Source organism: Branchiostoma floridae, chromosome 3 (genome assembly GCF_000003815.2).
Source record: "Branchiostoma floridae strain S238N-H82 chromosome 3, Bfl_VNyyK, whole genome shotgun sequence".
NCBI classification, from domain to species: domain Eukaryota; kingdom Metazoa; phylum Chordata; class Leptocardii; order Amphioxiformes; family Branchiostomatidae; genus Branchiostoma; species Branchiostoma floridae.
In genome coordinates, this window is record NC_049981.1 from 21,351,859 (window position 1) to 21,367,675 (window position 15,817).

The 15,817-nt window shown below is 42.7% G+C and overlaps 1 protein-coding gene across 1 annotated transcript in view; it reads right to left on the bottom strand.

Annotated features, from left to right (window-relative positions):
• Positions 1–11,323, bottom strand: part of LOC118412149 (PR domain zinc finger protein 8-like) — a 23,625-nt gene extending 12,302 nt beyond the window's left edge. The window contains exons 1-2 of the mRNA XM_035814853.1: positions 10,315–11,323; positions 6,013–6,236 (exon numbers count right to left, since the gene is read on the bottom strand). Coding sequence (XP_035670746.1) covers positions 6,013–6,228 — 216 coding nt within the window. The 5' untranslated portion in view covers positions 6,229–6,236; positions 10,315–11,323. The remainder of the gene's footprint in view (positions 1–6,012; positions 6,237–10,314) is intronic.
• Positions 11,324–15,817: the final 4,494 nt, after the last annotated feature.

Here is a 15,817-nt window from a genome sequence, read left to right on the forward strand (position 1 = left end):
GTACTGTTTCCCTCGACAATCAAATAATCATCTTTGTAATATAAATTGTACGGTTTCCCTCGACAATCAAATGTTCATCTTTCTGGTAAAATTGTACGTTTTTCCTTGACACTCATGAGACAAAGCACGGTGTATAATTGGTGCGGGTACATCCGCTGACAGCAGAGCGCATCTGCCTGCTCCTATCATAACACATGTCAGATCCGCTGTAACTATGATGCATCTACTACCTCCGCGAACCATTATCACTGCTGTGCGAGATATCGCGATGGTTTTCTTGTGATAGGTGTGCTCCTGTGGTATATTAGTGTTACATGGCTAGCTGCTACATGTATTTCTCTATCTTCTGTCATTTGTCAAAACATGCAAAGTAAAACAAAAAACGCAAAGCAAAACAAAACAAAACTCAAACTATACTTAGATGAAGGTTAAATGGTGCAGAATTAACGTTACTTCATAGGAAACCCCTGATTTGGTAAATCGCACAAGGTCTTTAGCTATCTTTAGAAACACTTCTTCGGTATGACTAGTTGTTACATGTATTTCTCTACCTTCTGTCATTTGCAAAACTTGCAAAGCAGTACAAAACTCTATATAGATAACTGTGCAAGATTACTCAATAGGAAACCCACGATTTAATGTGATAGGCGTGCTCCTGTGGTATATTAGTGTTACATGGCTAGTTGATACATGTATTTCTCTATCTTTTGTCATTTGCAAAACATGCAAAGCAAAACAAAAAACGCAAAGCAAAACAAAACTCAAATGACATAGATGAAGGTTTAAATGGTGCAGAATCAACGTTACTTCATAGGAAACCCCGGATTTGGTAAATCGCACAATGTCTTTAGCTATCTTTAGGAACACTTCATCGGTATGGCTAGTTACTATTTCTCTACCTTCTGTCATTTGCAAAACATGCAAAGCAAAACCAAACCCAACGATGATGTAGATAAGGTGCAATATCACTTCATAGGTAACCCATGACTTGGTAAATCACACAAGGTCTTTAGCTATCTTTAGGCGGACTTCTTTGGTAAACCGTGCTTCATATTATATGGGGAGTATAGCTCTACCTTCTGTCATTTACAACACATACAAAGTAAAACCAAACTCAAAGATGATAAAGGTTTAACTGTGCAAAATCATTTCATAGGAAACCCCTGATTTGGAAAATTGCACAAGGTCTTTAGCTATCTTTAGGAACAATTCTTCGGTATGGCTAGTTGCTATTTCTCTACCTTCTGTCATTGGCAAAACATGCAAAGCAATACAAAACTTAAAGGTGAAATAGATAACTGCAAAATTAGTCAATAGGAAATCCATGATTTCATGTGATAGGCGTGCTCCTGTGGTTTATCAGTGTTATATGGCTAGTTGACTGGGGGAATAGATCCCTTTACTGTTGTTTGTTTGCTAGTATTTTGTAATGCTGTTTGCTTGTTAGAATTTTCTTTATGTACCATCCTGTTACCCACACCTCTCAGATCTCATTCTGTGAATCTTAATAAATAGATAGTTGCTACATGTCTTCCTCTACCTCCTGTCATTTGCAAAGCATGCAAAAGAAAACCAAACTCAACGAAGATATAGATGAGGGGTTAACTGTGCAAAAGTACTTCATAGGAAACCCATAATTTGGTAAATCACACAAGGTCTTTAGCTATCTTAAGGCATACTTCTTGGTAAACCGTGCTACAAGTTATATAGCTAGTTACTATCTCTCATCTTCTGTCATTTGCAAAACATCCACAAAATCCAACAAAACTCAACGATGATATACATACCGGTTTCACTGTGCAAAAATCCTTTGTAGGAACCAATAATTAGGTACGCCACACAATGTATTCAATTAGTATCATTTGCTTGATTGTTTGTTTGCTTAACTGAAATTTCCGTTCGTGAAATATAAACATTTACTCGCTGTTGGGGACTTTTTGCACTGACACAAAAGCGTTGGTAACTTTTGTATACTTCGAATTGATACGCTTAGAAAATCAACAACCGACACAAAAACACCTTTTTGGGTAAATATCTCTTCTCCTCTTCTGTCAATAATCACTCAAGTATGACATATGTATAGATACGTATTTATATGATAACATATTACTTACAAAAGGCAGACTACGTTCACCTATATGAGCATATTCTGGCCACACAACATCAATCTCATCTACAAAAAACGGATGATCCCACTCAACTTTTTATTGTATGTAAACTGAATTTGCGTTGTTGCATTGTCTGTTTTTGCATATTTATTGTCTATGTGATATGGGCCAAATTCCTGCAACAAAGTTGACATATATGATACACGATAATAAATTGACGTTAGGTTTTGAATAGATGAATCCCTACGTTACCCCTAGGTTCTCACCACGGACCGTCCGACGGCTTTGTCTCAATCTCTAGTCATCTCTGTAAAAGCCCTTTAGTTCCGCGGTCTGCCGCCAGTATTTTCTCCCGCCCTTTTTTTACTAACCCTTCTCACGAAACAATCGATTGTTAAACCTGAGTGCAAACTAATGCAGCTGCCGATCAATCATGCTGATTCCCTGCACCCATGGCTCAACATATTGGATTTTGTGTTTCGCTAATCAACAGCCTCTCAAAGGCGCGATGAGTATTCATCGCGTGTCGGAAACACTTCAGCGGTGTGCCACCTGAGGAGCGTCTTTTTAACGTGGTAAAGAGCTGGTTCGCCTTTATCTGTGGGGTAACCTATATCCGTTGTTTTTGAAAATAAGGTTATGAAGTCGATGAGTATTCGTCGCGTGTCGAAAACACTTCAGCGGTGTCCCATCTGAGGTGCATCTTTTAGCTATCACATGTCTAGGAAATCGTGGTAACTATATATAGCTGGTTCACCTTTATCTGTGGGGTAACTATATCCGTTGTTTAAAAAAAAAGAGTATACAGGGATATCAAGTCGATGAGTATTTATCTCGTGTCGAAAACATTTCTTTCAGCGGTGTCCCACCTGAGGAGCATCTTTTAGCACATGCTTGTGAAAACGATATATAGTAGGTTGTTCACCTTTATCTGTGGGGTAGCCTATATCCGTTGTTTTTGAGAATAGGGTACATGTATATAGGGATATCAAGTCGATGGACCGAGGTTTCAAACTGCAATGATTCAAAATCATTCTTTTGTTTACAGACAAAATGAAAATTTCTCCTCTATTAACATCACATAACCAACACATTACAAAAAGAAAAGAAAAAGAAGTCGAACCCAACAAGTTAGACTAGAGTAGACACGCCTTACACTGTTTTACACTATTTGTCCCTTTAAAATTTGTGTTACCTGCAATTAACCCTGACGAAAAAAATCTTTTTCTTTATCCTGTAAAATTGCAATATTTTCAAAACATTTTAAAGTCGTCGTCCGTAGACTTGATATAAAACAACGGATATAGGTCTCTCCGCGAATAATGGTGAACTAGCGTTATATTGATACAGTCAAAAGGTATTCTCATACACAGAGGGGCTAAAGTGGCACAATAACAGACGTATGTGGATGACTGTGAACCCGGAAACCAGCTCACTGATCGCTCCAGTGATTCCTCCATCAACACGTCTGGACCGATTCCCATTGATTTGCCTCTATTATGTCGTGATACAGCAGCCTTGCAGCCGCATCCATCCGTTTGTGGCAACTCTAGCTATCCCGGCAAACGCGCTTGATGATGAATGCTCACCCGAAACGAGCATCTGTTGTCTGCAAGAATGATAGCTATCCCGCCATTATTGTGTTCACCCTGAAATCAATGCGTATAGAAAGTAGGATTCCGTTGCAAATCGGGTTCCCACAGTGTGAAAAACAAAACAAAGCAAAGCAAAAACTGGTAACAACGAACGGATGGATATTGAAGCTAGCACGAAAATTACAACACACTTCCAGTACTGCCAATACGACAATAGATACACAAAAGATGCTGAGACAACAGAGTGAACTGATATACATGTATAAGAAAGGAGGAACGTGAAAAAGGTCTGGATAAGTCGGGTTTTCCCGCTGTATGTTTCCGATGGTGATTGTCAGAGGCATTGTGGCGGTTGTATGAGGCAAACATGGCACCTTTCGTAATGTTAACACGAAAAATAATACACGAAAAATGTCGAGACAACTAAGTGAACTGATATATATGTACAAGAGAGAAGAAACGTGAAAAAAGGTCTGCTTCAATCGGAAGTTTTCCTGTTCCCGATAGTGATTGTCAGAGTTATTGTGCGGGTTGTATGAGGCAAACATGCGCACCCCATGGCGCCTGCGACTCACGCCATCTGTCTCTCTCTCCTCACAACAAAGCGAACACACCGACCGCGTCCTATATCCGTCCCGCCATGTCAGATCGGCAAGGTCAACTCATAGTCCTGGTCAAAACACGGGGCTGGGAGGTCAGCAGTCCATGCAAGAAACATTCTAAAGGTGCCCGCCAACTTTGTATTCGTGTGGCAAAATTATTTAAAAGCAAACCGCTTTTTGGATATTCGTCTGTGATTTTAAACATTTAAGTGTGTTTGACATGTTTCTGTGGTTACCTTTTTATTCAATGTAAAAGAACATGTTATTCAGCTCTAGGGCTGCTAAAAGTCTTTGTGAATAAATCCCGTTTATTAATTTATATAAAATCAGTTCCAACCTGTACTTCACTCACCTATTAAATACATGCACCTGAAAGCATCTCCCAAATCTATTCATTTATCATATTGCAGTCTTGTTTTACTGGAATTTGTAGAAATTTTGTGTTGTTTGTTTTATTCCTCGCATTCCTAAACCCACGACTAGTACTCAAAAGTACTGAAAACTTATTTTTTATGTATTTTGATCATACTATATTAAACAAACTAATGTCAATCTATATGTTTAATTGCACTGTGCGATGATGCCGAGCATGTATCAGAGCAGTTTCAGACCCCATGTTGTAGATTAGTATTAGAAGTCCTGTTAGTATATATACTTTATTACGACATTTGTATTTGAATGCCTATACTTAACCTAATAGAACATGGATGTACACTGAAGGCCATCATTCATTCATTCATTGTTATAGACTTTATCTCGGTAATATTGTACCACGAGTTGCATGCGGTAGAACTTTACACTTACGTTAGCTTAACAACTACATGTTTATGGCTGCGATGTAAACTTGATAAAACAAAGTGCTTCAAATCCTCTAGAACTAGACACTCAAGTTAGCTTAACTACATTTATTTCCCTGCGATGTAAACTAGATAAAACAAAGTGCTTCAAATAGCCTTATGTGTTGGCATCTTGCCTACACTATGGTATCTGTCTGTATTTGCAATTCTAGGCCCTGGCTCCTGCATAGAAACTTTTTTCACCAGCTATAGCTAGTGGCAGTGATTTCCTTTCTTTAATACTGTCTTAGAAGAGCAACTGCGACTTTACTCTAGTTAACTTCACTTTACTTTAGAGAAAATAGCCTACCCAAAGTTCAAACAGGATGTTAAACTCTATTTATCAAATATTCTGTTAGAGTGCGAGGAATTTGAGGAGAGTAAAATCCGTTTTCTACAAAGAACAAAAAAACACCGGACGTTGTACATATAATGTTACGTGTATATCATGTACGTATATCAGGCAGAAATGTGTTCTTAATGTAGATTACAGTCTCTCATTCATTCTTTCATTCATTCATTCATTCAATCAATATATCGCTTTCTTCACATTTGTATAAGGAGGGTTAGACAGGAAGCAGCGTCGCTTCTCCTCTTACATGTGAACAAAAATAAGGACACATATACAAGACTACGAACACTAAATAACAAAGCCAAACGATGATGATAACGACATGAAAAACAAACAAACATATACGTAGCTTTTTATTACCTTGTAAGCGTGTAAGTGTAAGTCCTGATGGAGAGGAGCAGTCCTTGGCCTAAACACATAGGCATATATCAGGCAGAAAGGTGTTCTTAATGTAGATTATGTCTCTCATTCAATCAATCAATCAATCAATCAATCAATCAATACAAAGTTTTCCCTTACCTTGTAAGCGTATGAGACCATCCTCTTGTCCTTGGTCCTTATCCCGATGAGCACCGCCGGATCCACGTCGTCCGTGCCGGATACATACGGGCCGAATACGGTTCTGGGCGGGATGTCAGTCGTCGTCCAGACACCCGTCAGCAGCTCGGTGGAGTCCCTCTCGTCTGTCATGGTCTGGCCTCGGATTTCTCTCCCTTCATCCATTGTCTGCCCCATGCGCTGCCCTGCGGGGGAATTAATTAAGGCTACATTTAAAAGTGTGTTTTTCCGCGGGCCGTGCGACGCATTCAGTGTGGCCATGAATCAAGCAGCTGATCCGATATCGCTGGGTTCCATTACAGACTGACGTCGTCGTGTTCCCGTCTCCGTTATCCTGCTGTCTCTGCGAGCGGCCGTGAGCGAAACCAGAACTAGAAACGTTTTTGTTGATCTCGTGGGGACGTCAAGTTTCCATTCTCTCGCCGAGTTGGAACCTAGTACGCCTGTCAGCACAACACCCTTTTATCTGCACGGCGGAGAGCCCAGGAGAGCCGGCCTCTCACGGTGGCCTGTTGAACCTACAGTCAAACTACCCACGGCGGTTCGGGAAATAGCGCGCTCGGCTAGCGGGGAAGTTTGTGTACGGCTGAGGTAATAGCCATGACTACTAACGGTGCAGTGTGTGTGTCTCTCTCTACAGTCACTCCCCGGCGCAAGACTTGATCGATCTGCTCAGGCTAATTACGCATTACCTCTACACATAGCAGCTTGTGCCTGTCCGGACCCGTATAATTCGTATGGATGTCGATACGTTTTGCTCGCAACGTGCGACCGGCGATTTCGCTGACTGTCGGCGAAATTGCCTGGACGACCAAAAGGCCCCAATTACGCAGCATTTCTGACTGAAACAGACGTCCCACAGACTAGACCATGTCCCACTACTTCATACTAAGTCGAAACATCTAGAATCCAACGTGACGACAGAAGTCTTTGCTTTGCAAAGTATGTTATTTTTCTCATTCAAGACAAAGCCACACACAACCCAAGCGCAACTACATAACAGCAATGATGGTATTGAATACGCCCCATAGTACTTTAACACCACTATCATGGATATAAATATGGAAAACCGATTAGATCAATAAGCATAATAGAGATCTATTTATAAGGCAGCACGTGTTTAGACTGCACTCAATGTTTGCGTCAATTGTCATTTTTAAACCTTAGCCGGAAGATAATATTATTTTCCTTTCATGTACACATTCACATTAAATCTATCCAATACAATTTACCACATCAAAATCTCGTTACACCACGTGTCATTATTCACAATCTAACTAGCTTTTCCAATTTAGGACGCCAAGGCTGTCATGGCTGATAATTTTGGCGTCTAATTCTGTAGTTGCTGGTTCCTAAGAGCGATAATTGGAGAGGATATGTTTATTACCGGGACATCTGCAGTGAGTGATACACCACGGACGTGATGGCGGAGTTACAGACAGCGGAGAGAGGGCGACGTACATACGCGCGTGTTGCAGGTGGTGAAAATGCGTTAATAATACCCCGACCACCTGGGACTGTCTTATTGCTGGGGGGAAGCCGTAATTTGGCACTGTCACAGTCGGAAGAAGAAGAGAGCGAGCTAGCTAGCGTTACCGTGCGATGATTTAAATACTTGTTCGCGGTAACATATGTCCATTTGCTGATGAAAAGTGATATAAAATAGAGATCGATCCGCGACGTCGCTTTTCTTTCCTGGAATCTTTTCCGGGAATGGATGAATGAATCGATCAGGCGGCAATAATATCATCGCGGTCTGTCTGACATTCCGATCAGATCCTCGGCGTGTCAATTTCTATATTGTTGGAGGTGAGAACGATCGGCGGCTGATGGGCCCGCCATCCGCGTTTGTCACTCTCCTCCCCCATCAGCGGCGTAAAGTACGGGCCTTCAATACTTGCCCGGCCGCCGCGTTGACCCTAATGCGGCCCTGTCTGTGGTGATTTCTGCCCGGCGCTGGCTACAAGTGATTCGGGGAGGATGTGTCATTCCCGTATGTCGTCATAAAGGGTTGTTAGGAGGGGATATCCGGCGGCCTGCGTCGCGATAAACATCATCAGGAGCGGGGAAACGACACTCGTGGGTGCCCGCCCTTAATGTGGGGACTTAAGAGCGGCGCATTACGGCGGGCCCTGGGGGAAGGAGCCGGCAACTCGGAGAGGAGGAGGAGGGGAAGATTGCGGGACGCACTTAAGTAATCAGCTGAGACCGCTTAGGTTGAACCCACTACGCCAGGGCCCTGTAGGCATGGGCGGGTGTGACTATTGTACCAAGTACATCCATGCTTTCAGCTAGAATATGTATTTATATATCTCTTTTGCAATCATTGCTTTTACCTTTAAGTTAGCATCACTATGGTATTTTACGAAAACGTTACTTTTAAGTAATAAGTTGAACCGACTAGGTTAAGCTCACAAGGCCTGGACCTGATAGACATTGACGGGTGTGAATATTGCACAAAGTACATCTATGCATTTAGGATTAAAACAAACAACCAAGAAATAAATATTTGCACATTTTGCAAGCGTCGATTTTAAGTTGATTGCTGAGTATCGCTTCGGTACTTTTACAGGAATGAACATCGCGACATCAAGACCTCGCGCTGAAATAAAAAGAGTTGACAATATGGAAATTTGACAAGTTGGATGAATCACCACTTTCTCGCACATAGTTCGCTATCTTATCAGTAAGGCACATTTCAGCGTCTTTGAACTGTATGTAGAGTTACGTTCGTTCCTTATCTTCGATGGCGTGGAACAAAAACAGGGTATAATGGTTCGAAGGAAGAAAACTTGAGAGTATAATGGGAGACGACGGCCCTGAGTGGCAACATTTTTTAAGATGTCCCCTGTCTGAAGAATTCGTCCATGTAAGAACCCCCCCCCCCTCACTACAAGGCGATCGCGTTGGAACCTCGCTACGACCTAAATTGAATTTGAGTAACTATTGACTTCATATTTGGAATATCATGCAAAATATTAATGTATGGCTGAAGAGAAAATAAAACATACAAAGAGTAAAAAGATTTGTTTTTCATCTATGAGATTCTGCCCTCTTTCCACTAGACGGCGATCGCACTGCGCTTTCACTGCGACCTAAATAGGATATGTGTATCCTTCGCTTTCACACTGGGTATATCATACAAAATGTAAAAGTGTGACTGGGAAGAAAACATGAAATGTAAATTGTAAAAAAATCGTTTTTTTTTCTATACAATTCGTTGAGCGATGTATCAAATTTGAGGTCGCAGAGAGAGCGCGGCGAGAGCCTAGTGGAATGGTGGTGTAACATAAGCAGGGTTTGGATGTAACCAAGGCGCTTCTGACGCTGCCAAAAACCTTCTGTCTTCAGACGGCCGGTTCCTATTGATTGCGACCGGGCCGCCCGTCGCCGGTCTTTTGACTCCGTGATGAATTAAAGGTATTGAGAGCAACTATGTGTGAAAAGAGGACATCGGGCCGTGCAGGCGGCGCAGGGAAGAATAGGTTCGGGCACAGAACTGTAGTTCGATCGGCTCTGAATGAAATTTTGGTGCACACAACGTAACGTTTCTTCACAACAACATACACGTTTTTGACCGACTGTCACGCGTATATACTAGCGCAACTAGAATGAGAGACAATGTAGGTCAGTGCCAATATAACGTCGTGAATATGGGAGCTACTTGGCTTACCGAGTTATTTCATTGATCTGGCACAGTTCTATACACAAACCCTATAACAGGGTAAATACATAGTGTGTCATATACAAAACAACGAGCCAACGTGGCACTCAAATTCTAGCTGACAAGTAGTTAAATCAAGGGAGACAACAACAACATGGGATGCCAGGACACAGGGCGAGCTCCTATATACGAGTCTACCTGGAGATTCCATTCCCCTACATCACGTACATTAGCGCTATGATTACATCAAACGTGACACGTCATCTATACTCACTGCGCCTGAGATTGGAGCTTCCCGGTTAGAGGATTCTTTCCCCCTTCTCCTGCGAGCGACAGACAGACAGACAGCTAGAGCGTTCGCCGTTGGCTGGCTTGCACACACAACGCAGAAAAACAAGTGTAGGTAGATGGCGGGCACCGTAACATATGCTAGCTGGGCGAACAAAGAGGTCGGGATGGCAGCAAGTTTGGCTCCCCGCGCGCCCCGTATGAATAGAGCTGCTGATTGATTTCCAACCAGCCAGCATCTGTGATGATTGCACGCGGAGAGGGCATTCCACACAAAAGTAGTCAGTTGAACCAAAGGACGTCGGTCTTACCTCTTAGTAGTCGGCGTGGGGAGGGTAATGCAGGCCACGCGCCCGTGGTTTGCGCCCGTCTGGCGATCGGTTGAACGGAGCCTGTGACCTGTACGGAGTAGTGTGGCTGCCGGCTTGTGATATGTTTATGAAGTCGTGCCGAAACACAAATGGATGGACCAGTCAGGCATGGCGAATGTATCCCATAGGGCGGTTTGTTCGCGTGTCTACCGTCCAATTTTCACACCTGATTGGTTATTATCTGATGAATCTAATTACTTAATTTATGATGTTAGCCCACGGTAAATGGGATTTGACAAAATGCATATCCTGCAGCAGATGCTAGTGTAAAACCCGAGCAACTGGGACGCGTCGGCTTTTCTAGAATGCAGCAAGCCAGCGAAGGACTTAGGGCAGAGTGGCCAAAAGGCGTTACTAATAGGCCGATAGAAATTCTCCAAATGCGATATTATTAAGATCCACGCCAATACCTTCGGAATACGCTGTTAGGAAAATCGCCCGGACTGCATGATTTTCAACAACATATGCCACGGCTAATTATGTACGGTAAGCGACTTTACGCAAATTTGCCTGAAAACATTCCGCTCGGGGTGTCGGCTTTATTATTCATGAGCGTCGATCCTGTTTAAATGCCGGGTTAGTTTTGCGTGTAGAGACCGCCATCTGCTCAGAGAACGGAGGGTTCTGTTTGTCGAACAATAGAGGAGGAAACAGTGGTGCACACAGCTAGACCACACGCCCCCTCCCCCCGATCAACAATGACAACTACCCGTCTGAGATCATACAATTTCCCTGTCGTATTACATCAGACGCTCCACTAAATCACGACAATAATGGTTCGTATGTTAGAGTGGCCATTACAGGGTGGGTTTCTCCTCAGAGATTCACCCGTATCCCACCCGAGACTTCCACCTCGAAACCTCCTTCATCCATCCTGACACGCAGACGCTTTCTTCTCCCGACAACATACTGTACATCCCGGCTACTGTTACCTCGGAGTATCCGCTGTCAGACAGTCACAGTCCCATAACCCCGCCCCCTGTTCGATCATGGTTCTATTTCGAACACCTCCGTGTTCGATCATGGTTCTATTTCGAACACCTCCGTCAAAAATAGCCTTTTTTGTTCGAAAAAAGAATATGGGGTTCTATTTGTTCGATATGGCGTTCGACAGGGTCGGCCCATTATCCAGCCGATATGTAATATACAACATGCTGAGGACAGCCGTTTCGTGAGCTGTGATGATGGTTACTATTAAATGTCGCCTCGCTCTAAACCAGCACCAAGGACAAGAAGGTCACCGTGTAGATGAGAGGCGGACGATTTTTTTATTTCTAACACCCGCGCATATTATTACCTGCAAACTTATCCATCACTTTATTACCACGCCACGATCGATGTTAATTTCAGGGTTGATACTGAGAAACATATGGCGGGAGTGGTCCTAAATAACGCGCTGCCAGATGATGGTCTCAGGCAAGCGTTACGTCTACACGTCAAAAGACATCTGCGATCGTTCTACTCTGTTAAAGCAACAAATAACTTTAAATATACAGGAGAGAGACGGGAGAAAATTAGCTAATTTGGAACTTGTTTTCGCAAGGTCTTATCTACATTACTACAAGCGTAATTTAATGATCATTTGTTTCAATTGTGACATAAGTTCATTCTCTTTTGCAGATTGAAGATTGCCACAGACAGCTGCGAAACATACTTAGCCCAACTTTACATCCAAATTGTACGACAAATCTTAGTTGGAAACGGTTTGCGATAATTAATCCAATATGTTAGAGCAAGTGTCGCGGCTTGTGTTGGCAGTGCGCGATCTGTGACTGCGGTATTTGCGGGTAATTCAATCTGAGTTGACTCACGCAAACGTGGATTATGTGACAGGTTGTAGACACCCATGGGGTTTGCAACAAAATCTAATCGGCAAGACTCTAAATGCAATTAACAACAGCGGCGCGATAGACTCACCCTCACATATGGCGAAGAAAGCAACCCTACCCACCACTCTTTCTCTCTGTCTCTCTCTCTCTTGGCTCCGCCGTCCTGGAAGTGAGCCAGGAATGCAGACTGTCAAATTAACCCTGATTGAAGCGCCTCGGATTTATTTAAAACTCCATCAAAGCGAAACAAAAAGGACCAAATTGCGCGGAGACACGCCGATGATTGTCTTGAGTCAGATCCCGGTAAAGAGCCATTGTGTGGTGACGGGTTGGATAAAGGGCCCGTAAAATAATGGAAACACAATTTGCGTGGTGGGGATTTACGAATCACCCAGAAATGACTTCCAACATGTCAATATGGCGTCAAGATCATTGCGTTTGCCGTAATTTGGCAGCGATCTGGGATGAGGAACCGCCGCCTGTTTTTTATTTGACGTCCCGAGTCCCATCTTTTGGCAGGCTAAATGAGCGTTTACTCAAACAGATTGGGAAGAGGAATTGTCTGCGATGCGACGTCTTTGGGAACAAATGCATATTTATCGCCGTCTTAGCGGGGGTAATTTGTTATTTGTCAGCGGATAATGCTGAGATAGCAGCGGAGATTCCGACAGGCGGGACGGGACCCTCCCGTCATCCGTCTTCCGGGACGTTTAAGGGCTGACAAACGGCGGATTTCAGGACGGGGAGAGAGATGAGGAAGCCGCATTCCACCGGGGCGGAGACCTCGGTAGGTCGTGCGACCGTCGTACTATCACTAACTTTGGACATTTTGGAGGACAAAAACGTACGTCTCCTGCAAAGTTCATCTGTCTTGGTACAGAAAATGCTGTTTTTGATCCATGTCGGTGGTTGGTTCTGTCACAGCCTGCTTGAAAATCCTATGGCATCAAAATCGTACGACGATCGCACGACCTTCCTTAGGTCGTAAATTGTACTCCTCGGCCATCTAACTCCTCTAGCGTGTTTTCTGTCTTATTTGGCCAATTTCTACTATTTTTACAGCGACCTATGGAGCCTGGTAGATGCTAAGGACGGCGACCTTGCTACAGCCGTGCGGAGATTCTGACAGACGGGTGGGGCGTTTAAGGGCTGACAAACAGTGAATTTCAGAACCTGCACTAGTCTCCAGGCAGACGTGTCAGCTGGATAAAAAAAGAGAAGAATTTGGCCAAATAGGGACAAATAAGTTACAATGGGTTTTCAGTCAGTCTTTTGCAGTCTATCCAGCTAGCGCGGCCGATCAGTTCACTCCTAGTAGGCTTTTATTAATAACTTGGCCAAATTCCCCTATTATTACTTTTTGGCCAGGCGGGAGTCTGGTAGAGACTAGACCTGCTGGGTTAAAGGAGTCCCATTCCACCGGGGCTGCGACCTCGGTACGACCCTGCTGTGACCTCGGTACGATCGATTTGACAGAGTATTGATAAAAGAAAAATGAATGTGTTTTTACGGTTTTATTGTGTGTTTTGTTGTTTTGCAGGCAAACGGCGTATTTCAGGACGTGGAGAGCTAAAGAAGCCCATTCCACCGGGGCAACGATCTCGGTACGACCGTCCTGCGACCGCGAGCATAGATAAAAGATTACGAATTTTCTCCGTTTAGTGTATTTTGTTGTCTTTTAACTCATACCTTAAGGGTGAGTTTACCCTGATTGAAGCGCCTCGTACGTGCGTACATGTATATATTCAAGTCCTTATGAGGTCCATATGGAAGTATACTCCTCGGACAGCTAACTCCTCTGGCATGTTATCTGTCTATATTTGTCCAATTTCTACTATTTTTCCAGTGGCCTGTGGAGCCTAGTAGAGGCTAAGAATTCCACATGGACATCATACGAACTTGAGTGTATACAAACGCGTGAGTCCGGCTTAAGCTTTACATTTTGTATGATATTGCAATGTTGAAATCACAGGATACCCAAAACAAAGGTGGTATCTCACTGTACTTGGTATATCGGTGTGGCACTGCTGGGTTCGAAAGATTACGTAAAGAATTTCAGAGATAAAGAACAAATTTTCTTACGTTTTGTGTGTATTTTGTTGTCTTCTAAGTTATACTTTAACGTATTACGCAATATCTAAATAATCGACGAAAAACACAAAAGTGCCGCAGTAAACGAATTCCGCAGTGCCGCACCGGTGCCCCAAGTGCAGAGATATACGAGTACCTCCTTTCGATCACAGCGAGATCGCAGCGCGATCGCCTAGTGGACTGGGACCCTAGTAAACTAATCCTTACCATAACAACAGATCTGTTTGATGGGCGCCAAGGCACCGCTTTTGGAGGATGTCACATCGTCAGGAATGTCTAAATGATCCTACCTACTCATCGCGGAAAATGATGAGTGAAAAACGGTGGAATGCGAAGGATGAATATTCACCTAAATGTTATCGTACGTGCAGAATCTTGACTTTCAAGGAATTCGCTTGCAACAGTGCTCAAGTTTCCAATCTTATTGCTATTGTAATCTAAATAGAATAGAAGATGAACGGCATTTTGTAGTAGAATGTAGACTATACAACAAAGAGAAAGCTGAACTTTATTGATAGAAGCTATGTTTTCCCGCTTTATATACCTGTGTAATGAATTTAGAAAAACCTTTGATTGCAAAACCTATTTGTTCCTACATTTTCAGTATCGCAAAGAAGTGAGAAGAAGTCGAATTCACTTAGTATACTTGTAGAATATGATTCTTGTGTTGGTTGGCATTGTAAATATTCCACGTATTTCTCAACTATCATTTTGTTGCGACCTGTACTAAACCCAGTGGGTATGTACAATAAAGGTCTTCATTCATTGACTCAGCCACTGACAAAAGACCACGGATGCTGTCGAGAAACGTCTGACAATTTTCGAACCTTATCCAGTTGCCTGGGTAACTTTTGTGTTGAGTATTGCATTACCTTGTTGTCTATAACCTTGACAAACTGTAGTAAATGCTCGTTAGTCACAAAATAGTTGTTATTTCTGATGACTTTTTATCGGTCGTCTTATGTCTGCACTTTTGGAACAATTAAGATACGAAAAAAATAACTAAAAGTGAGTGAGCTTACCGGATTTTGATTCCTGTTTCTGCATTGACGGATCGATCGTCTAAAATATATAAATTAACATTTATGACACCACTGTGAACATAAACCACACAAAACAAAGTCTACTCTAACCATTATAATGACTCATTTATCATAATAAAACGTCTAAACCTTATAATATAGTCATCCAGGAAAGCTTTGCGCAATTAAAAATGACTAAGACCTAGCGCCGGAGTTCATATTTGTATTTATATACTGATGTTCATGTGTGGGCGCCCATTTCATACTTCAATCCACTTCTCAGGAATTAATAACACTCTAGTACGCCTAACCAACTGCACCATCTTGGGATACGAGATGTAATAGTTTCACAGATAAGATGGTGCTGTAATTCCACATTGTACGCAGCGAATTGGTTCCTCTTTCCTTCTTTTTCTTCTTATGTATAGCTTATTCGCTGTTTAATTTCATTTTTGGCTTTGCCCCCTTTTTATATCATTAATTAGGTATGGAGTATAATTT